General features: G+C 43.7%; 1 protein-coding gene across 2 annotated transcripts in view; it reads right to left on the reverse strand.

Annotated features, from left to right (window-relative positions):
• Window positions 1-23708, reverse strand: part of EXPH5 (exophilin 5) — a 76422-nt gene that overhangs the window by 9170 nt on the left and 43544 nt on the right. Inside the window, exons 2-5 of one of the 2 annotated variants that reach the window (XM_054724732.1) lie at window positions 21321-21481; window positions 18975-19137; window positions 10746-10794; window positions 404-539 (exon numbers count right to left, since the gene is read on the reverse strand). In XM_054724732.1, the coding sequence (XP_054580707.1) occupies window positions 404-539; window positions 10746-10794; window positions 18975-19137; window positions 21321-21481 (509 nt within the window). Of the gene's footprint in view, window positions 1-403; window positions 540-4498; window positions 4523-10745; window positions 10795-18974; window positions 19138-21320; window positions 21482-23708 lie in introns of those variants that run through there. The other variant, XM_054724733.1, reaches the window with a different exon arrangement.

A 23708-nucleotide genomic window follows, 5' to 3' on the forward strand; every position in this document is an offset into this window, starting at 1 on the left:
TATCTATCATACAAGGTTAAATAACTGTTTAACAACAATTAGATTTCATCACAGTGCATTTAGGTAGGTCCTAATCAGTAACAATAAAAGTTTACTAAGAACAGTAAACTTTATAGATACATTTCCTAAAGGTGTATTTCCTTTTCAACTGAGGTTAAACATTAAACATTATTACCATTCCATAGATTTATCAGCCTTGGTCTGAGAATACTTGCTTTCGTTATATTTAAACTTAAGAGTCTTTAATACTTGTGTTAATAACATATAACAGCATCCTCTTTAAGTAAGGTTAACAAGAGGATTTCAAAAATAGAGTTTGATATGTTTTGAGGATTTTCATACACAATGTAATTATTTGCTTTAGTACTGGGAGTTGCAAAGATGACTTAATGCATAGACTTACCTCGGAAAAACTCCTTGTCCGGCACAGAAGTATCCCACGGAGGCACACTGCTTCCCTCCCTCATGCCTGCTGGCCTGGGGACAAACGCACTGCCCGCTGGTCGGTTTTCCAGAGGTGAATGGTATCGTTTTGCCTGCTAATTTAAAATAGAAAATGCAATATTATTTCTGGAACTTCTGTAGACAGAATACTCACATATTCACACAAACATATTCATTGCTTAAAAGTACCACTCTACACGTGCCCCTGGGTCTGGGAGAGGCCAAGCGTCCCTGGGTCCGGGTGAGACCATGTGTCCCTGGATCCGGGTGAGGCCTCGTACACCTAGGCCCGGATGAGGCCACGTGCCCCTGGGTCTGGGAGAGCCCAAGCGTCCCTGGGTCCGGGTGAGACCATGTGTCCCTAGATCCGGGTGAGGCCACGTGCCCCTTAGTCCGGGTGAAGCCGTGCCCCTGGGTTCGCCGAGACCAAACCAGAGGGAGTCGGACCTCCGTTACCACCATTTGTCCACCATCCAGAGCTGAGGGGTCAGTGCTGACATGTACAGATAAGGAACTGGTGGACATTGAAATTGGGTCTCAAAAGAACTGTTGGTCCAGAAAGAAACTCACTACAGACTGATCCATCTGCCTGTCAACATAACTATTATTGCTCGTCTCACATTCAGTTCTCATAAGTATATATCTAGTGACATATGATCTCGCTCATCTAGGGGAAATGATGAACAACATAGACTGAGGAACAAGAACAGAACCAGAAGCAAGGAGGCATCGATGGGACTATCGGGCCTCAGAGGGAGGATAGGGGAGGGTGGGGAGAGGGGGAGAGTTCAACCAAAGGACTTGTGTGCATGCATATGAGCCTATCCAACGGTTAAGTTCAACAGGGGGTTGGGGCATGCGTGGGGAGGGGGGGGGGAGGGGAATGGGGGGATGAGGACAAATATGTGACACCTTAATCAATAAAGAAATTAAAAAAAAAAAAAATAAAAATAAAAGTACCACTCTAAAGGACTGCCATCAGTTTTTCTAACATTTGTTCCTCAACTTAATAGTGTTTTGTTGTTTCTGTCATTTTCAAGTGATCACAAGCTTCTCCTTACCTATGTCAATTCTTTTTACCATGAGTCTTCAGGCAAGATAATGACTCTTTCTCTGCCAAAGACTCCGATAAACTTAAACAGCACTACACAAACCTTAGGGAAATTCCTCAAAAACAGGAAAGAAATTGAACTCTTTTAAGTTGGGAGTATTTTTTTTTTTAAGTATTACAAATAGTAGTACACATGTCTCCTTTTCCCCCTCATTGATCTTCCCCTGGCTTCCCCCCCTCCACCCCGCACATGCCCTCACCCCACCCCGCCAGTGTCTTGCGTCCATTGGTTAGGCTTATATGCATGTATACAAGTCCTATGGTTGATCTCTTATCTCCCCTCCCCCTTCCAACCCTCCCAGCCTTCCTCCTGTTGTTTGACAGTCTGTTCGATGCTTCTCTGCCTCTGTCTCCATGGCCCCAGTGGCTAGAATTTTAGATTTCTTAACACTACCTATTCTCTCAAGAGGTGGTTAGCTGAAGCTTGAAGTGGACCTTAAGATCTGTGAACTTCCCTTTTCTCCACATCCTTGTGCACTGCTGGTGGGAATGCGGATTGGTGCGGCCACTGTGGAAAACAGTATGGAGTTACCTCGAAAAATTAAAAATGGAACCCTGGCCAGTGTTGCTCAGTGGTTAAAGTGTTGGTTCTTGCACCGAAGGGTCACAAGTTTAATTCCTGGTCAAGGGCATGTACCTGGGTTTCAGGTCTGATCCCCAGCCCAGGTTGGGGTGTGTGTGGGAGGCAATCAATCGATGTGTCTCTCTCACATTGGTGTTCCTTTCTCTCTCTCTCTCCCTCTCCCTCTTTCCTCCCTCCCTCCCTCTCTCCCTTCCACACTCTCTCAAACCCAATGGGAAAATATCCTCAGGTGAGGATTAACAAAAAATAATAAAAATGGAGCTGCCTTGTGACTCAGTGATTACATTTCTGGGAATTTATCCAAAAGAACCCAAAACACTAATTTGAAAGGATATATGCAATGGTAAGATATGTACACATATAATACCTTAATAAAAAAAATTGAGAAAAAAAAAAGAAAGGATATATGTACCCCTATGTTCTTTTCAGTGTTATTTACAAAAGCCAAGATTTGTAGATGAGTGGATAAAACAGCTGTGATACATTTACACAATGGAATACTACTCTGCTGTAAAAAGGAAGAAAATGTTACCCTTTGCGACAGCACGGATGGAACTGGAGAGCATTATGCTAAGTGAAATAAGCCAGTCAGAGAAAGACAAGTACCATATATATGATTTCACTCATATGTGGAATCTAATGAACAAACTGAACTACCAAGCAAAATAGAGACAGACTCAGAGAAAGCTGGCAGACAGCTCTGGTGGTGGTGGTGGTGGTGGATCAGATGGGGGGAGGGAGGAGGGATTGAGCAAAAAAGAAAAAAGAGAACTCACGGACATGGACAACAGTGTGGTGATTTCTGGGGTGGGAGGTGGGGCAGGAGGGTGGGCGGAGGTGACAGAGGGCACAGAGGGTTCAAATGGTGACGGGAAAAAAAAAATTAAAAAAAAAATTTGTGAACTTGCCCAGGCCTGTGTATCTCAGTAGTTCTCACATCAATGTAGGGATGTTTCTTTCTCTCTCTCTCTCCCCATTCCTCTCTCTAAAAATCAATAAACTATTCTTCTTCTTTTTTTTAAAGAACTTGATGTATGTGGGAGGAAAAGTGCTTTTATCCAAAGAGTTCACGTAGAATGGCAGACCCTACCAGAAAGACACAAGATGCTGATTGGTAGTTTGGAAACACAGGTGCTGAAAAGTATGACCTTGTAAATTTTTTCAAAAATCATGGCTAGCTTTACGGGATTTAGCAGAATGATGTAGAGCTAAAGTTGTTTTCTTTACTAGCAAATGTTTATTTTGATTTCATTAAACCCATCACTGCCCTACTTTCAAGCTTAATTTGTCCTCATAACCTTAGGGGAATTATGCACTCCCACACCTTCACTTTCTTGTGCCAAAACTTCATTTGCATTTCCTCTGTCAAACTGGCTCTGTCACTCCTGACTCCACCTTAGCTAATCCTGCACCCACCCCTGAACCATTCCAGTGTCTTTGTTTTCAGTCCCCTCGGCTACCCAGTCCTTGCCTCTTGAATCCCTTTCCCAAGTTTCCCCTTTCCATTTGATGCTCATTATTACATTTCATCTCACTCCGAATGCCTAAGCACAAATCTTGAATCTTTCCAAAACTCTAACTTCTCTCCTTCTCCAGCACAGGTCTGTCCAGTTCTGAAGCTCAGGTTCCCTTAATCCCTACATTCCTCACAATCTAGTATTTTCACTCACGCCTGTTTTCTTTCTCAAGATCTAGGTCAGTTATTATAGAAGCCCTGCCCAAATTTCATTGACTTGTGGCATTCAGTTCTATGGGAAAGCCATAACTGAATGCAGACAAGGAAGATTTATTAATAAGAAATAATCCAATCATAACATGTCGGTCATTGCATATAATTTAACACACTAGTATAAAATTCAGAAGTAAACAAATGTTAGAAGCAAAACGTAACTAGTGAGATACCAACTGTAGGTAATAAAACCAGAAGCTAATCAATTGAGAAATCAGATCAGTTACAGCTAAATTCTTTTCTCTGTAAAATGCATCAAGACATTGTTCTCTTTTGTGCCCTTTCTACTGTCTCTCAAGTCTTCATTTGTGCTAATAACAATTAGTCATGCATCGTGTAAGTCCATTCTTCCCAAATCTGCAGTCTGGTAGTTGGTACAGACTAGGAACATCTGATTAAGAGAACAGCAAGCATCATTGTCTCTCGTACATTTTAAAAATATATATTTTTATTGATTTCAGAGAGGAAAGAAGAGGGAGAGATAGAAACATCAATGATGAGAGAGAATCATTAATCAGTTGCCCCCTGCACCCCCCACACTGGAGATCAAGCCTGCAACCCGGGCATGTGCCCTGACAAGGAATTGAACCATGACCTCCTGGTTCATATCCATAGGTTGTTGATGCTTAACCACTGAGGCATGCCGGCTGGGCATCTCAGCCATTTTAATACCCACATAAATTTCAGATTTCCTCTATGTAGACCAGAGTACACTCTTGTGGCCTCTGGATCACAACCCTTTATAATGAAAATACATATTAAAATGAAAATGTAGGAACTGAGGGCTCAGGTAAAAAGATGACCCCCTTCAAGCTGGGAAGGATTACTAGCACCTAGAGACCTTGCATATAACCTCCTTGGGCTATATGTCTGCCAGATCCTCTACTTCAAGACCAACTCTGCTCACCCAACATGTTAAGAATGCTTCTAACACAGAGAGATCTAAACTATATGAATAAGATAAAATATGGAGAATTTACTTACACTCAACTTTAATTCTGCAAGAATTTTTTTTCCAGTGACGAGACTTAAAAAAGTAACTGCTAGTCAGTGGTAGGTATCAGGCATAGAGAAGACTGAACTCTACCAGTGCCCTAGGGACCCCTTTTGCTTAAGCTGTACGTGAGATATTATTATTAGCCGCAACAGCAACTATACACTATTCTAGGCAATGTGCTTAGGGCTTCAGATGGATTACTTTATTTCATTATTTTAACAACTCTACGCAGTTGGTACTATTATTTTTCCCACTTTGAGAAAAGTGTGTTTGCAAGAAGTCAGGTTATTTGCTTCAGGTCATGGGTGGCGGGAAGGATTCGTTTTCAGGCTGTCGGATTATGGAGCCCAGGCTGAATCATCTCTCACTACTTTTTTTATTAGTTTACCAGTGTACTGTACCCTAGTGGTAGGCATCTTCTGAGGCCACGCACAGGTCTCAGAGCTGCTGGACAGCACCTGGAATTTCTCGATACCCAGAGCAGAGGTAACGACCTCCAGGCCCAAAGCACACGGATCCTGTCAGGGCTCAATTTTGGCCTCAGAATTCCCCACCCCCTCCCAAAATAATGTTCCATGCCATGAGGCTGCCATAAAAAAGAAAGTGTATGTTCCATTCCTGGCCTAGAAGATGAGGTTGAAACACCTCTATGCAGCAAAATTGTGCCCAAATCATTTTCCAGCTTTTGATTTAAGCCTTTCCCTCCGCCAACTCTCTTCAAGGGCCCTGTGCTCTGAGCGCACCACACAGTTCTCTAAACTGCTGCACACTTCTTCCTCAGCCTCCATGTCTCTGCTCCTGGCCTCCGCTCTTTCTCTTCTTCTACTGGAAAATATCAGCTCACCCTTCAGAGTCTAGTTCTTGGTCTCCGTGAGCCCTTCTCCAATTGTTCCAGGAAGAATGAACAACCACAGTATATTTGTATGCGCCTCTGGCATGATAGCTATTATGTCATAGCAAAGTCTTTTACATTCTCAGCAACTCTGATATTTGATAACATTACTCCTAAATTCATTTTGCAATACTTTCAAAATAACCTATCTCATTTGATCCTTAGATCAAATTTGTGAATGAGGTAAGGATTATCATTCCCATTTTGCAGATGAACAAACTGAGTCTTGGGTAAGTGATATGAATAATAATGGTAGCACTGGCTACTCACACTCACTGGATCTGATCCCTAACCCTGTTCTTTTCCACTCTGTTGCTTTTACTAATGTGCATATCTTCAATTAGATGGTAAACTCTCTGAAGACAGGAACTTTGCTTTAAACATTCCATTGCCCTCCATGCACACCATTATGGACTGATTTACAATATAACAAGGTAGAAAATTAATTTATAAAATTTCCAGTACACATTATTACAGAAATTGAGATGCTGAATATTTATAACATTAGGATTCAGAAAATCATGCCTGAGGTGAGAAAGTGTAATGGTTAAACACATGAGCTCCATAGAGATCCAAATCCTGGTTCTGCCCCTTAATAGCTGTATAACTTTGGGCAAGTTATCACACCTTTCTGTACCTTAGTTTTCTTTTTTTGGTAAAATGGGAAAAAATTATAACAACAGCAGCAGCAAAACCCCACCTCACAAGACGAAATAAATTAATATACTGAGTGGACATATTATTATGATCTCTGAATGCATAATAATCTGGCCACTCAGTGTATATCCTACATCCTACTATCCTATATAATAAAAGGCTAATATGCAAATTGTCCCCTCAACCAGGAGTTCGACCAGCAGGCAGACTGGCCAACTGCCCATGTCCCCTCCCCCTGGCCAGGCTGGCCGGACCCCACCCATGCACGAATTCATGCACTGGGCCTCTAACATGTATATGTGTGTGTGTGTATATATATATATATATATATACACACACACACACACACTGAGTGGCCAGATTATTATGCGTTCAGAGATCATAATAATCTGGTCACTTAGTGTAGTTGTAGAACAACTTGGAATGGTGTCCTGTGCTTAGTAAGATCGTATTGTTAGTCATTACTACTCTCCTGTGGTTTCAGAAGATTTCCTGGAGCACTAACAATGAGCTAGAAAAATGTCCCACAGGGGTAGAGGCTGGAGTCTCAAAATGCTGGCTTTTAGGATCTCAGTTACATTCTCAAACATGGTGAATCACATGTGAGCAACATGAGGCCTTTTAAGCAACCCCAATGCACTCTACTGATATTATTTGCAATTCTGACATGACGAGACAAACAAACCTGTCACAGAGAAACCTTAAACTATCTGAGAACTTCCTGGAGCAGACAAACCTGCAGAACAGCTGTTGGAGCAGAAGTCTAAGCTCACTGATGTTATCAAATGCCTTGGTAAAGTCAACAAAGTCATTTTTCAAGATGTTCCTGAATTTGTTCTGTGTCTGCTTTCTGGCAAAGGTCAAATTCACCAATGCACTCTGTGGCTTAAAACCACCACTCATTCATTTCTTCTTTCAATTTCTGAGTGCTCAGGTTGTGCCAGGCCTGGGCATACACAGGTGGGCAGACAGTCCTGGCTGCAAGGAGCCCACACTGGCCCAGAGTGGTAAGTCCATAGGATCCCAGAGCTGACATATTTCCTGACAGTAGGCCCCGCCAAAATTTGTTCATATTTGAGGAGTGATCAAGTGGCCAAGGCTTTATGTTCTGTTTCTATTCTCATTGATGGTGACTTGGATTTCTCACCTGTAAGGAGATGGAGCTCAACTGACAGCAATTGCTCTTTAAGGAACATTTGGCGATTTCTGGAGATATTTTAAAAAAAATAGTTTTGTTGATGATTTAGAAAGAGAGGAAGGGAGAGGAGAGAGAGAGAAACATTGATATGAGAGAGAAACATCCATCGGCTATCTCCTGCACGAGGGAATTGAGCCCAAAACCCGAGCATGTGCCCTGACTGGGAATTGGACTGGCAACCTTTTGGTGCACAGGACGATGCCCAATCAACTGAGCCACACTAGCCAGGGCTGGAGACATTTTGATTGTCACAATTGAGTGGAGAACCATGGACATCTAGTAGGTAGAAGCCAGGGATACTACTAAACATCCTACAATACACAGGACAACCCCCAACAGAGAATTATCCAGCCCCAAATGGCAATAGTAGGGAGGTTGAGAGAAACTCTGAGCTGCATGTCTCTTAATTTCTCTGTTTTCTCAAACGTTTCTTTTAAACCGAAGCAAAATGTTTAATAGCAGCTTCTCTTTTGAGTGGAAGGTTATCTAATAATGTAGTGCAATCCTATATAATAAAAGCCTAATATGCTAAGTGTCCAGTCAACTTGTTGGCTGTTCAACCAATCAAAGTGTAATATGCTAATGATATGCTAAGGCCACTCAACCGCTCACTATGACGTGCATTGACCACCAGGGGGCAGATGCTCCAACCTGTAGGTTAGCTTGCTGCTGGGGTCCGGCCGATGGGGACTGAGCGAGATGGGCCGGACACACCTTGGAGCCCACCCGTGGTGCCTCCCCGGCTGGCCAACCTCCCATGTCCCTCCCTGGCCCCGATCGTGCACTGGTGGGTCCCTTGGCCTGCCCTCTTGCAATCCAGGGGATGTCAGAGAGCCGGTTTCGGCCCAATCCCGCAGGCCAGGCCTCTAGTCTAAAAAATACCAGAATCCTCTTTGCACCATTCCTGCCAGGTTGCCAACCAAGTAATGGGAAGTTCATTACCTTAAACCTTAGCAAGAATCCCTCTAGCATCAACAGCCAACTTCCAGTTTCCTGGAGCCTTAAGGGGATAGGGCTTCTATGAATAAATAATGGAAACCTACATATCCTACAAAACCTTTGTTTTAGACAAGGGGTGGGGAACCTTTTTTCTGCCAAGGGCCATTTGGATATTTATTTATTTTTTTTTAAAAAAATATATTTTATTGATTTTTTACAGAGAGGAAGGAAGAGGGATAGAGAGCTAGAAACATCGATGAGAGAGAAACATCGACCAGCTGTCTCCTGCACACCCCCTACCGGAGATGTGCCCGCAGCCAAGGTACATGCCCTTGACCGGAATCGAACCTGGGACCTTTCAGTCCGAAGACCGACGCTCTATCCACTGAGCCAAACCGGTTTTGGCAACCATTTGGATATTTATAACATCATTCTGGGGCCATACAAAATTATCAACTTAAAAATGAGCCTGCTATATTTGGTCAAACATTTAATTAACTCACCCCTAATGGCTTGGCAGGGCCAGACCAAATGCTTTTGTGGGCCTTATACACCCTACAGGCTGGACGGTCCCTACCCAATTTTAGACAGTAGTTTTATTATTTTCTCCCTCCTACTTCTTATAAAAGTTATTAACTGGGTGGGATCAACAATCAGTGGTGCGAGTTGCATTATTTTCCCAGTTCTGACCTTTTATATCGACACGCTACGAGCAGGGAAAGGGTTCAATGCAGGCAGCAATCGAGAGTGCCAAAGAAAAAAATCTATTAATCGTCAGATTGGGTTTTCAAATCCTGAGAATTCCAAATTGGCTCTATGGTTTTATAACTTCTAGGCAGTTGCATTTCTTTTTACATTCCTCATCCTCATCGGCTTCCGAGGCCATGGCTCTCAGATGGGAGAGGTCAGTGAGCTTGAGCACTTCTCTCCAAGGAAGAGCGCGAACACAGAAGCGTCCTGGAGCAGGCTCTGCCTCTTAGGGAGCAAAGCTCTGTGCGTGCCCCCTCAGTCCACTGCTCCTCCGTTAAAGGAGAGTCTGCAGGGAGTGAGCACCCGGGGCTCATATGCAAACAGGGCTTGGGGGCTGACACAGCTGTAGGCATTATTAACGTCTGCCTGGGAGTTCCAGAGACCCAGCATTTCTAATCCTGACTCTACCACTGACCGGTGACCTTGAGCATGATCTTTACATTCTCTAAACCTCAGTTTTTTCATCTTTAAAATGGGGACTTGACACAGTTCCTCTGGGGGTTAACTGAAATGATCTTTGAGTATGGCAGCTGGTGCTGGTGTCCTGGTAGGGGCTCAAGCATATAAAGGAGAGAGACAGGGTTCAGTGTCATCCAGAAAGAAGGAATGAAGCAGCATTACTCTGAAGGAAAAGGGGGGCTCACTTTGTTTTTAAAGGGCTTCTGTTTATATGCATTCCTCACCAGAATTCTACCCCATGCTTTTTGCAAAAACAAACAAGCAAACAAACAAAAACAAGAGAGAGAGGTAAGAATACTAAGACCACAACGAATTGAAGAATACCTCTGCCTCCTCCTGCACTCTTAGGTCTCTTCCAAAATACTCATTCTTTCACCTCCAAACCACACGAGTTACACAGAAAGTCACAGGCATGTGTAGAACCAAAGTTAAGACCATGAACAAACAAGAAAGAGAAGACGTACAGCTTTTCAATCTTGTAAGCATAGGAGCACACAGCTAGTTTTCCACCTAAGCCCTTGGTGGAGAGTCATGTTGGGACAGTACCCTCCTCTGAGCTTGTTCGGGCCAAAGGCATCCCTCTGTTCAGTGGCTTCCTCTCGGAATACAAAAGATAATCTTACCCAAAAAAGATCCAGCCCAGACCCACCTAGGTTTGCAAAAGTGGCGGTGAGGCCTCTTGCCTCTTCCTCCGCCCACCGCTTTAGCCCTGTACGGGAGGGACACGTGGTAAAATATGGGAGATGCCACTGGTGGTGCGAGTGGACACCCAGTGGCCTCGCTCCTTCTTGGCAGAGCCTGCTGCGTGAGCATGTCAGAGCCAGAGCCGATGAAAAACCAACCACGCATGGAAAACTCTGAGCTCTCTAGGAGAAATCTAAGTTTCCTAAGTAATTTTAAAGTTGAGCCGAAGAGAATCCTATTTAAATAGGTAGCCAACCAGGGATTACATTAGTTCCGAATTCCTTTCGTTTCCAGTTACTTACCACAGCAGTTCCCCTCACAGGCACAGGAGGTCCCGCATGGCCGTCACACCTGTGGAAAGAATTTGAAATAATTTCTTTGAAGAAGCGCCTAACTTTTTACCGGGAGGAAAATCAACAGCCGTCTGCCATTATACCTTGTCATCTGGAGAAGATCTATTTCTACTGCTCTGTAGATTTCTTAGTTAGTGCATTGTTGAAAAAAGTTTCAGAAATCTTTTCCTATGATTGCTTAGGATGGATGCTTTTACATCTTTGCCACTCAGGGAGTCGAGAAGAAATTACATAATAGTGGGTTTGTATTTGAACACAGCATGAGACATAATAGCAACATGGTTACATTTGTTGAGTGCTTAGCATATGTGCAGGCAGTGCTCTCGCAGATGCTCATAGCCACTCATTTACATACATCATTCTCATGAAGCGGATACTATGTCTACTCCCCTTTCACAGGCCAGGAGATGGAGGTACAGAGAAGGTAGGAGACACTGCCCCAGCTCTATATCAGTGATTTTCAACCTTTTTCATCTCATGGCTCACGTAAACTAATTACTAGCATTCTGTGGTACACCAAAAATAGATTTTTGGCCGATCTGACAGAAAATAAGTATAATTTTGATTCATTCACACAGGACAGCTATTGTGTTGGCTGTTGTGGTTTAAAAAAATATTTTTTAAATTGATTTCAGAGAGGAAGGGAGAGGGAGAGATAGAAACATCAATGATGAGAGCGAATCATTAACAGGCTGCCTCCTGCATGCCCCCTACTGGGGGTTGAGTCCACAACCCAGGCATGTGCCCTGACTAGGAATCGAACCGTGACCTCCTGGTTCATAGGTTGACACTCAACCACTGAGCCACACCAGCCAGGCTGTTGTCATTTTTTATTTGACAATCTAAGGGAAAAGAGGTCAGTGCCCCTGACTAAATAGTCAGGTATTGCATGTTATAAAAATTCTTGGGGCACACTGGTTGAAAGTCACTGCTCTATATTAATAATATTTATAAGTTAAATACTGCTTTTACTTTAATTCTTCCTTTCGCTACAGCCTTACTGAGCCTGCCTGCCTCCTACCTGCTTGGCACTATTTTGAGTGCTTTGGAGGAGACACGGCCCACTGCCACAGGGACCCTGCTCTCCGGGAGCATTTACTAGTATAAGAGGGAAGATGAGATACCTAGGGAGCCCAAACACAAGCCAAGATGCGGTAAGGACATTAGAGAGATGTTAGTAAAATGCGTTGAAAATGCAGAGGGGCCAGGGAGCACTCTTCCTGGGATGAGCAGGGAAGGGCACAGGGAGAAGATGAGGGCTAAGCTGGTAGGAGAGGCAAAGGACAGCCGGAGCAAAGGCCTGCAGATGGGAAAGAGCAAGGGAGGCTGGGAATGGGCAACTAATTCAAATTTTCAGGAGCCAGGAGAACGTGCCAGATTGCTAAACCGTTTTCCAGAGCCCTGAGGGGCTGCAGCCTTCCCGTGCACCCACACAGCTCGACACGCTCCCCAGCTCCCCAGTCTGATTGAAAACGAGGGATGAAAATGAGGGCAGGGGGCAGGAGTCAGTGTCTGAGAGTGGCAGGTGGAGAAGGTGCGACTTTAGGGGATGCCTGGAGCACCACTGGGACACAGCGCCATGGAGGAGTTTCAGGATGCATGCTCCCTGAGGGTGTGCAAAACTGCGTGTGGTTGTGGATTTAGGCCGCAGGGGACAGGACTCAGCTGCCTTGGAGGCCCAGAGTCTCTGCACCCACTCCCAGGCCCTCCTAAAAGTTATGTTTCTGATGTGAATGGCTTCTGTTCACAGAGGAAATAAAAGCAACAGTGGTATCATGAAAGCTATGGTGGCAAAATCCTCTGGACTTAGTGATTTCAAGGGATACAAAGCTAGCTCATCTTCTGCACTTATTCTCAAATCCTACTGATGCCACGTCTTACATCCCCATTTCTCACTTACATCCCCATTTCTCTGACTCCACTCATTCTTGTATCAAACTCCCACAGTTTCTCTCCTGGACTCCTCGCCATCCTTTCTTTCCTATCACTAGAGAAATCTGTTTAAAAAATGCAAATATAATCTTGATAAGTATCAATTTCCTACTTATAATCTTTTTTTTAAAATATATTTTATTGATTTTTTACTGAGAGGAAGGGAGAGGGATAGAGAGCTAGAAACATCGATGAGATAGAAACATCGACCAGCTGCCTCCTGCACACCCCCTACCGGGGATGTGCCCGCAACCAAGGTACATGCCCTTGACCGGAATCGAACCTGGGACCTTTCAGTCCGCAGGCCGACGCTCTATCCACTGAGCCAAACCGGTTTCGGCAATTTCCTACTTATAATCTTAGGCTTTTTTTTTTTTTTTTCATCTGATGAGTCTCCTAGAAAGCCCCCATCCTTCTCTAGGTACCTGTATGCTAGACTTACTAAATGTATTCTTCCTCCATAAAATATTCTCTCTTGTCTCTATCCCTTTGCAGATACCCTTCAGAGATCCCCATTCAGTGGATATTTCTCCATTGACTTTTAGAGAGAGTGGAAGGGAGGGGGAAGAGAGAGAGAGAGAGAGAGAGAGAGAGAGAAACATTGATGTGAGAAAGACACATAGATCGATTGCCTCCTGCATGTGCACCGACCAGGGCATCAAGCCTGCAACCAAGGTATGTGCCCTTGACCGGAATCAAACCCAGGACCTTCAATCCATGGGCTGACGCTCTATCCACTGAGCCAAACCAGCTAGGGATCAAGAACATTCTTTTAAAAAAATATTCTTTCCTAACTAAAGCCCTGGGTCATTTCCCCCAAGTACTGGTGGGCACGCTCTGTTACCGCCCACGGGAGACCTCCACCTGGGTGAACACAGGCAGTTCAGACCCTGCGTGTCTCCTTCCACACCCACTCCATCCTGTCTCATGTCGTTGATTCAAACTCAGAAATCCCTCTCAAAACCATCCCCATCTCTACATCTCCCTGTCTTTTCCCTCATTAAGATATTTATCATCTTTTGCCTTGACTATTGCAATAGTCCCTTAACTGTTCTTCTGTCTCCAGGTTTTGCTCTAATCCAGTGGTTCTCAACCTTTCTAATGCCGTGACCCTTTAATACAGTTCCTCATGTTGTGGTGACCCCCAACCATAAAATTATTTTCGTTGCTACTTCATAACTGTAATTTTGCTACTGTTATGAATCGTAATGTAAATATCTGTGTTTTCCGATGGTCTTAGGCGACCCTGCTAGAGGTTCTCAACCTGTGGGTCGTGACCCACAGGTTGAGAACCGCTGCTGTAGAGCCTAAGACCATCGGAAAACACAGATGGGTGATTTATATCTGCTACATATGCATATATACATAAAATAAAGAAACATATATAACATATATATTAAGGAAAAGAATGGTATTATTTTAAAACGTGACTTATGGCTCCCCGCTGTCTACAGCATTAATCAAGTCCAAACTCCTTAGCACTGCACATGTGAGTCCCTGTGTTCTGGACTCTGCCATCCCCTCCCACCCCATTGCCTATCAGTCTCACCTTACACGGGGTCACTGAACTTCAGTGACCCAGATGATTGCCTTTTCCAGTCTCCGGATCTTTGCTGTGTCATTCTTTCTGCCTGGTGCAACATCCCAACTCTTAATTGCTTAGCTCAGTCCTCTGCGTCCTAAAATTGGCTCTCTTCTTCCAGGAAGCCCTCTGGACCCACCAGTCTGAGCTAAGTGCTTCTCCTATGTGTCCTCATGGCAGGAATGCCATGCATCCACCATAGCACTCACCCTATTCTACCATAGTCGTCAGTACACCGGGCTGCCACCCAGGTCGCAGGGAGGACAGAAGGTATCCCTGTGTGAATTCTAAAGGGCATCCCTTCCTCAAGATCCTTACTGTCATTTGCCAGAAAGCTGCCATAATAAACCCACGAATCCACGATGATCCTGCTGTGACTGGCACTTCCTGGAGAACATGATGTGGTGCACCTCCTGCCCAGCCAGATGCAGTAATCTGGTGATCCCTATTAGATGACAAAGTCCCCCAGGCAGAGACTGGCCTTATTTTTGGGACTTGATCTCTAACACTAAACATAGTATCTGATCCAGAGTAGGGCTTTGGTAAAAGCTTGATAAATGAGAGAGAAACTATCGCCTTGGCTGCTGGCCCCCACACCAAGAACTCTGATAGCCCTTAGCACAGAGGGAGGAGGAAGCTATGCTGCTATGGTTCCCAACCCTGAATGAACATCCAAACGTCCTGCAGAATTAAAAATAAACTATAACTAAAAATAAACATCCCTGCGCCCTACTTCAGACCTTCTTAATCAGCATCTGAAGGTTGGGGACTGATTATCTGTCATTATTTCTTTTTTATTTTTGTTAATCCTCACCTGAGGATATTTTTCCCACCCATTGCTTTTTCAGAGAGTGGAAGGGAGAGAGGGAGGGGGGAGAGAGAGAGCAACATCAATGTGAGAGAGACACATGGACTGGTTGCCTCCCGCATGCGCCCGACGGGGTGGGGTGGGGAGTGAACCTGCAACCCAGGTACATGCCCTTGACCAGGCAGACGCTCTTAAGCAGCCAGGGCCGCCTTTAATTTTAAATTGCTGATGAGATTATGTACTGATCAATCAGATCAACTGGGAACCGCTGGCCACCCAGGATGAAATCCAAGGCCACTCCGCTTGTCTTGCTTCTCCCTGCTGTCTCCACACCCGCTGTTCATCTGTGGACCCCACCCCTGGTGTGGAGCACTTCCAAAGAAGGAGCTCCTTACTCTCACTTCCTCAGTCTGGGTGTCTCAGACGTCTGTGCTCCCCGCAAGCACAGGCACTCCGCTGGGGACGGGGAAGAGAGCACAGTAGGGCATTTGTAGGGCACGAAAGAGAAAATAAAGGTACAAGCAACCAGAATCTAGGAACATACGAATCTGCCTTTAAATTTTTCCAAAATAGGACTTGAACTTTTTGCTTATATAAATGGAGGTTGCAGCTGGACTGCCGAAGCTGTGTACACCTATGGGTCAGGCAAATTTGGGCATGTCTGAGGAGTGGCTGGCTGGATCCACCAAAACTCTGCATCTCAAGGGGGGGCGGAAATGATCCTAAAGGAACAGGGTAGCAGGCATGCTTACACTCACTCCAGGAAAGCAGTTATCACTCGCTAAGGAGGGGGTGCTTACTATATGCCCAGCACTGTGATGGTCCTGGAAGGAAAGAAGTGATCTTAACCTTAATTGTACATGAGCCTATGAACTAATTCTCTTGTATTTGCACTTTGCCTAGCCCTTGGGATTACAACAGAGGAAAGAGTAGGGGGCCAAAGTCCATATCCCTAAGAGCACCATACCGGGCTGGTGGCTCATGGCTGCACAGCTCTGAGAATGTGTGTGGACATGAAGGCATGGCCCTCTTGAGGGAGCGACTTTGTTTGGAGTATGCTGGAGCGTGAAACAGGGAAGCACATACACCACCTACTCATGGTGGGGAGGGCCCCACGGCAACCCCTGGGGTCTGGAGTGAGAAAGGAACAGCTGTAGATGCTCCTGGCAGCCATACATTTGTAAGCTCCTGACATGCACTGTGGGTGACTTGCTGAACTCTGTGGAAGGAATCTGGGGGGCAATGGAGTGACGGAAACTTTGTGGTGGGGGATGAGCACTGTATGCCACAGGCACTAGGTTCCCCATAGCAAGACATGAGGAAATATGACTTACAAGGAAATGCTGGGGGAAAGATACATGTAAAACATGCAGACTTTTCTCAAATGTATTGGCTAGCAGTAAATAAAACATGAATGGAAAATACTTTCCTTTTTTCCTGGGGTTGGCGGTCACAGAGGGTGTTGTATGACCATTTCATATAGGATTACGATAATAATGGAATAATATGGGAAGTGCATGGATTTTGGAGGAGAAACTAGTGCTATTGGAAGCAGAAATGACAGAACTTTTTGCCTTCTTATCAATTCCTGAGGTCACTGTGTTCCCATGATTTCTCATGCACTGACAACAGGAAATCAAAGCTTCAAAATACCATTGCTTTTATTGGCTGGGCCTTTCTAGAAAGAACACGCATATCTGGTGAAATGATGAAGTCCACCCCCCATGGGGAGAGTTACCCACTATCCAGTGTCATTTCTCAGTAAAGCCATACCTTGAAAGAGGAAAAGAAATTTCTCTGATATGCAACCCTTTTAGGGCTGAGCAGAAGGCTGGATTCTGTCTAGAGGCTGGTTCTCCTGTGATTTGCAAAATCCTATAAACTGCTTTGCTGACTTGTTCTCCAGAGCAATGAGTGTGACAAAGTCAAACCTTGATGACTTCAGCAAGAAAAAACCGGCCGCGAATGCTGCACGTCCCTGGGGCCCTGTGCCAGTTCCTCGGCTGCACTCAGAGGCCAGGAGCAGCTCCCGAGCCAGAGCCTGTATTTTGGAGGTCGATGTTGCATTTAGAGAGATCAGAACTGCCAAAGAGAGTTCAGTTCTACTTAAGGGTAAAGAGCCCCTCGGAACTGATATTCCCACCATAGGTAAACACTTCCTTAACCGTACACATTCAGGATTTATATCCAAATAGTTTTTCCAACTGATTCTTAAAAATAAGAAGGACATATTTTTACATTTTTATCTCTGAAACCTCTTAGGATAAAAAACAGTGCTTTCATGACCTTTGCACCAGCATAACTAACAAATATTTATTCCCAATTATGTTTTGAAAGTAAAATATATTTAAAGATAAATTCTGAAAACTGCTAAGCACACACGTACACTTAAAAATGATGACATCTGTTTAATTTCTGCACGCTGTGCTACATGTTTCAGTTCATCTGGTTAAAAGAAAGCTACACGTCATTTCGGTATATGAGAAGGATGGTGGCTAAACAGACTTTTGCAAGAGTTTCAGTTTTCTTTTCAGTTCAGTGTATAACAAAGACACATGCCACCCAGAATGAAGATCATAGATCTTTTATCTTCTTTGATCCTTTTTTCCAGTAACTTGCAATCTGAGCTTGGAAATAACTTGTCCATAGAGCTAACAGGTTTTTCAACTTTTCCTGGCTTGCTAACGTTAGGTTGTTCAGCGATATATAACTCTGCCTCAAAAGAAAATCACTTAAAACACAGATTACATCACAAGTCCCAGCTACAATACACATTAGGATGATTTCTTTTCTCCTTAAAAGAAATGTTAGCTCCAAAAGAAATACTCCTCCATTTTAATTTCCCAAATGAGAGAATTACCGATGTTTCAAACAGTTTTTACAAAACAAAACAACAACAAATCAACTCACCTCTTTGAAAAGTATTTGCTTGTAAGTGACTCTGGTGGAGACAGTCACGTAAATCTACATCCTGTTCAGCTCTTTATTATTTCATCAAAGACAAAAGAGCCTCTGGTGAAAGCTAGGAGCAAGAGCCTTCCGTCCAACCCCAGAGGAGCGGACAGAACTGTCCCCTGAGTCCAGGAGCCTCATCACCCGCCAGCAGCTGCTGGCTGCCTATTGATTCTCTGCAAGAGTGACCTCTAACACCTTTTACCGAAGCACTGCAATCCACTCCTAATGGTTGGACGCACACACGGAACGCACCACGTGCCAAGCCAACACCTTAAGAGGGTGGGAAGCTCTTCAACCAGGAAGGCTTGCTGAAAATATGTAGCAGTCAGCTCAACTGCACAGAAGCAAGAAGTCTTGCTTGTTTTTCACAAAACAATCTGGCAATATGAGTCAAGTAGACCTGATTTAGACGGATCCAAACCAGGAACCCTCTGGGGCGGTGCCTCCACTGCTCCCGAAGCTTCCCCTCCTTCACCTGAAGTTTACATTCTGGGCAACGGCATCGCAACGGCTCTGATTGGCCCGGGTCTCTTTGGCCATCTCATTAATGCTCATTTCGTGCCCCGTCTTTCTCTGCCACCACAGACACACCTACTCCCCGAGGAAGAAGTCGTTTTGATTTGAATATATCTGCCGGACCGAGGCTTAGACCAGGCGTTTGGAGCAGTGGGAAAATTGTCAGTAATTAGTACCTGGGATGTGTGCAGCTGACTGGAAGTGGGATTTCAGGTGAGCCAAGTTTCATAAGGACTTTGTCCCTCTGCAAGCTAAGTCCTGTTTCCTGCGTTAGTATCTACATTTACATTCTGGGAGCAAACATTAGCTTTCAGAGCACACACAGGCTGCCGGCCTCCGGGATCAGGTAACTAATGAGCTGTCACATGACCTGAATTTGACTCACCCTTTCGGTCCCAGCGACTGAAGCTTTAAAGTGTCCTTCCTGGGTTTTCTGAAGGAGAACAGGGAAGCAAATGAGGATCTGAAGCTCAGCCGGGAGGAAACGGGTGTTGGGTCTCTTGGAGTAGGTGTGTTTTTAGATCTGGATGTTTGTAATTCCAGAGGACCTAAAAGAAAAATGTAAAAAATTCTGCATCATTAAAATACGTCCAGGTAAATGAATCTCATGGAACTAAGGCTTTATTCTCTCTTCCCTCCTCCCTCTCTCTGGAGTCTGGAGGTGCAGCAGGCATCTCCACATGAAGACCTCAGGACCCGGAGGGGAGTCCTGTGCCTCTGATGGTTCTGTCCAGTGGAGATCCATGTGCACTGCGGACTGCAGTGCCATGGATACCTTCCGGCACCAGCCCTGTGAATTTACTCAACCTGTCTTCCCCATGGCTATCTAAAACCCAAGGTGAGGTGGCCCTAGATGGTTTGGCTCAGTGGATAGAGCGTCGGCCTGTGGACTGAAGGGTCCCAGTTCAATTCCAGTCAAGGGCACATTCCTCCCTGGTCGGGGCTTGTGCAGGAGGCAACCAATCAATGGGTTTCTCTCACATCGATATCTGTCTTTCCCCCTCTCTTTCATTCTCTCTAAAAATCAATGGGAAAATGTCCTCCGGTGAGGATTAAATAAATAAAAAAATAAATAAAAAACTAAGGTTAGGTGTTGGGACCTCATTCAGTTCTCATGTGGCTCTTAACCACTCTGTCCTTCAGAAATTTTTATTTTAGTATTTTAAAACATCGTGATAGGTACAATGTAACTTTCACATCAAAGAGATGAAAGGGAAAGGAAATTAAGCCATTTAAAGTAAAGAATCTATCTCTCTCTATATTGCTACATATATGGTTTATATATACATATGCATGCAATATAAATATGTAGAATATATATGTATAGATAACATATAGCTTTACATATGAGTACTAAAAATTCTAAGGCAACATGGACACACACAAAGTCATTTATGCTCATTTAGTATACCATCTTTTGGGCATGCTGAGTTTATAAATATTAGAGGAATTCAAGGTAAGGAGAAAGTCACCACAGTATATGAAAGGTTCAGAGCTGGGATCGCGCACCTATGACATGAGGCTATAATGTATCAAAAGCGATTTTATTTCCGACACCTGGGTGCAGGTGGGCTGAGACCGAGAAAGGCATCAGGGAAGAGAGCAGGGAGAGAGAGGTTTTTATTCATTTTTGCTGGCTGCGGGCCGCTCTACTGACATAGGGTCTGGTCCGTCCTTGGTTCCTCCCATGCCAGGTGTCTTCTGGTTATCTGAGCTATGCTGTGCTCAAGGCTGCAAGCTTTCTGCAAGATATCTGCTAAGCACAATAAGGTTTTCTCTGCCTCGTTTCATTCTCTTTAACCCTTTCAGTATATATGGGGGTTAATCTAAATATCTGAAATGTGGGTCTTTTTAGATGTATTTGTTTATTATGGGAGTTACAAAATATTGTCAATATGTAAGTTTAGAATTATTGTTACATGTTTTCTGATGTTACTGTTAGTCACATATAAGCAAAAGTTGTCCATGTGACTATCAGTAGAAAGATACTTTATACTGTTATAGTACATATTTTATAACTTCTAATGCACTTTGTTATTCTCATTATAGTTCTGTGAAAGGTTTTATTATCCTTATATACAGGTTTTTAAAAAGTGATTGGTGAAGGTCAGTGACATGCTGGCAGTCACATAGTTAGACTGTCCACAGAAGATGTTCCTTGGAGCTCACAGGGTTTAAGTTACCAAAGTACCAGAAGGGTCGCAGCTCCTCTGCACCATCCCATCCTTCCCCACCTCTCCTCCGTCTCCTTCTCCTTCTGCATCATCACCACACTAACCTACGTGCTTGCTGTGATCCAGCCTAGTTCTTTATACATATAATTTTATTTAATTCTCACAACAACCCTGTGGGGTAAGAATTATCATACCCATTTAAAGATGAGAAAATCGAGGCTTATAGAGAATAAGTAACTTGAGTAGAATCACATGGATTCTGATAGAATAGAGAATATATGCAGGGTGGAGATTTGAATCCAGGGCTTTAAAAACTATTAATGTCTGTGTTCTTAACCACTATATTATACGTATTGCCTGATTCTAATAACAGACACCCCAGACATTATTGTACATTTTCAGTTTACTCTTTTCATTGTGTGTGTTATGACAGTTTTGTATGATATTATTTCAAAATAGTCCTAAAGATAAATGGGTTAAATTCAAGAGCCACTGAGCCATTATCTACAATACTGTGCCATAAGGAAAAAAAAAAAGAGATGTAAAATTTTTCTCACCATTTTCTGCCATCCCCTTCCTTAGCCTGTATGTAAGGGGTTGTTTTAACATTTGGCTAACATCTGTTTCATTGCAAAACTTTTTTCTTTGAATTTCTTCAAACCATTCACCAGTCACTCCTTGAAGCCATCTGATATCCCTCTTTGTCTTCTGGAGCTTGCTGAAATAAAGAAAAATATCAAATACACCTTTAAATTATTCACATCAAGGGTAAACTCATGTGAATGGGCTAAACTTTACCTAATGGAGACTCTACATAAACTATAAATCTGGGGGGAAATAGGCTGTAGTCAGAATTTCCTTTTCATGATTGTGTGTATGTAGGATATGTATTAGTTGTATTCTCCCAAATACACTAACAATCCTCATCCTATATAATAAAAGCCTAATATGCTAAGTGTCTGGTTGTCCAGTCAGCCACTCAACCAATCAAAGCATAATATGCTAATGATATGCTAAGGTTGCTCAACCGCTCACTATGATGTGCACTGACCACCAGGGGGCAGATGCTCTGACTGGTAGGTTAGCTCACTGCTGGGGTCCAGCCGATTGGGACTGAGCAAGATGGACCGGACACTCCCTGAAGCCCTCTCGCAGTCCCTCCCCAGCTGGCCAACCTCCCGCGTCCCTCCCCTGCTCCGATCTTGCATGGGGGGGGGGGTGTCCCTCGGCCTGGCCTGTGCCCTCTCTCAATCCAGGCTGAGGGATTACCCCCCCCCGAGTGCACGAATTTTGTGCACAAGGCCTCTAGTTTACAAATTAAAAAATAAGTTTTTGCTGGTAGTTAAAATAATCAAGTCCATGAGGACAACCTGTCTTGAACACTGTGCAAATGACTTAATATGCATTTGAATGACAGATTTTTTAATGATATATTGAAACTAGAATATTCTAGTTCTGATTACTCATTCATTCATTCATTCATGTTTATTGAGCAATATCCATGTACCAGTACCTGTGTAGGCAATGGGGATTCAACAATGAATACAACAGATAGGGTATTTACTTGCCCATCCAGTGGTCAAAGATAAAAGAAATTGCAGAAAAAAATTGTTGAATGTAAGTGGTCTTAGATAGTGGAATTCTTTAAACACAAAAACACAAAAGTAATGAATGAACACAGAGCTAATACTCGGGTAGTAAGAAGCAGTGTGATTTGAGATAGCTAGAAAAGGAAGCCCAAGCACAAATGTGTCTGTCCCCAACTTTCAGAATACCAGAACTGAAATTCTATCATTATTTCTTCCTTCTCCTCTACCGTATTCTGCTTAGTCCTCTTTCAAATGAAAAGCTACTCTAAGATTTAATTTAATCATTGGTTGTAATAGGTTTTTTGTTTATTTTTTGTTTTTAAATTACAGTTGGCATACAATATTATATTAGCTTCAGGTGTACAACCTCATGATTAGACATTTATACAACTTACAAAGTAGTGATCACCCTGGTAAATCTAGTACCCATCTGATACTATACATAGTTATTACAATATTATTGTCTATATTTCCTAAGCTGTACTTTACATCCCTGTGACTATTCTGTAACTGCCCATTTGTACTTCTAAATCCCTTCACCTTTTTCAACCAACCACTAACCCCTCTCCCATCTGGCAACCATCAAAATTTTCTCTATATTTGGCCCTAGCCGGTTTGGGTCAGTGGGTAGAGCAATTGGCCTGCGGACTCAAGGGTCCCAGGTTCGATTCTGGTCAAGGACATGTACCTTGGTTGCGGGCACATCCCCAGTAGGGGGTGTGCAGGAGGCAGCTGATAATGTTTCTCTCTCATCAGTTTCTAACTCTCTCTCCCTCTCCCTTCCTCTCTGTAAAAAAATCAATAAAATATATTTTAAAAAATATATTTTCTCTATATCTGTAAGTCTGTTTCTATTCTGCTTGTTCATTTATTTTGTTTTTTATATTTCACATATAAGTGAAATCATCTGGCATTTGTCTTTCTCTGTCTGATTTATTTCACTTAATATAATACCCTCTAAGCCCACCCATGTTGTTGCAGATAGCTACATTTCCTTTTTTTTTTTTTATGGCTGAGTCATATACCCCATTGTATATATTCACCACTCCTTTATCCATTCATCTGTTAATGGACACTTGGGTTGCTTCCATAGCTTGGCTATCCTATATAATAAAAGCCTCAGTGGCATCACACGCAACATCATCACAAGATGGCCACCACAAGATGGCCGCCCTCATGTCATCACAAGATGGCCACCACAACATGGCCAGCAGGGGAGGGCAGTTGTGAGTGATCAGGCCAGCAGGGGAGGGCACTTGGGGGCAAGATCAGGCCAACAGGGGGCTAGGGGCAATCAGGCTTGCAGGGGAGGGCAGTTGGGGGCAACCAGGCCTGCAGGGGAGGGCAGTTGGGTGC

Source organism: Eptesicus fuscus, chromosome 13 (genome assembly GCF_027574615.1).
Source record: "Eptesicus fuscus isolate TK198812 chromosome 13, DD_ASM_mEF_20220401, whole genome shotgun sequence".
In the NCBI taxonomy this organism is placed as follows: domain Eukaryota; kingdom Metazoa; phylum Chordata; class Mammalia; order Chiroptera; family Vespertilionidae; genus Eptesicus; species Eptesicus fuscus.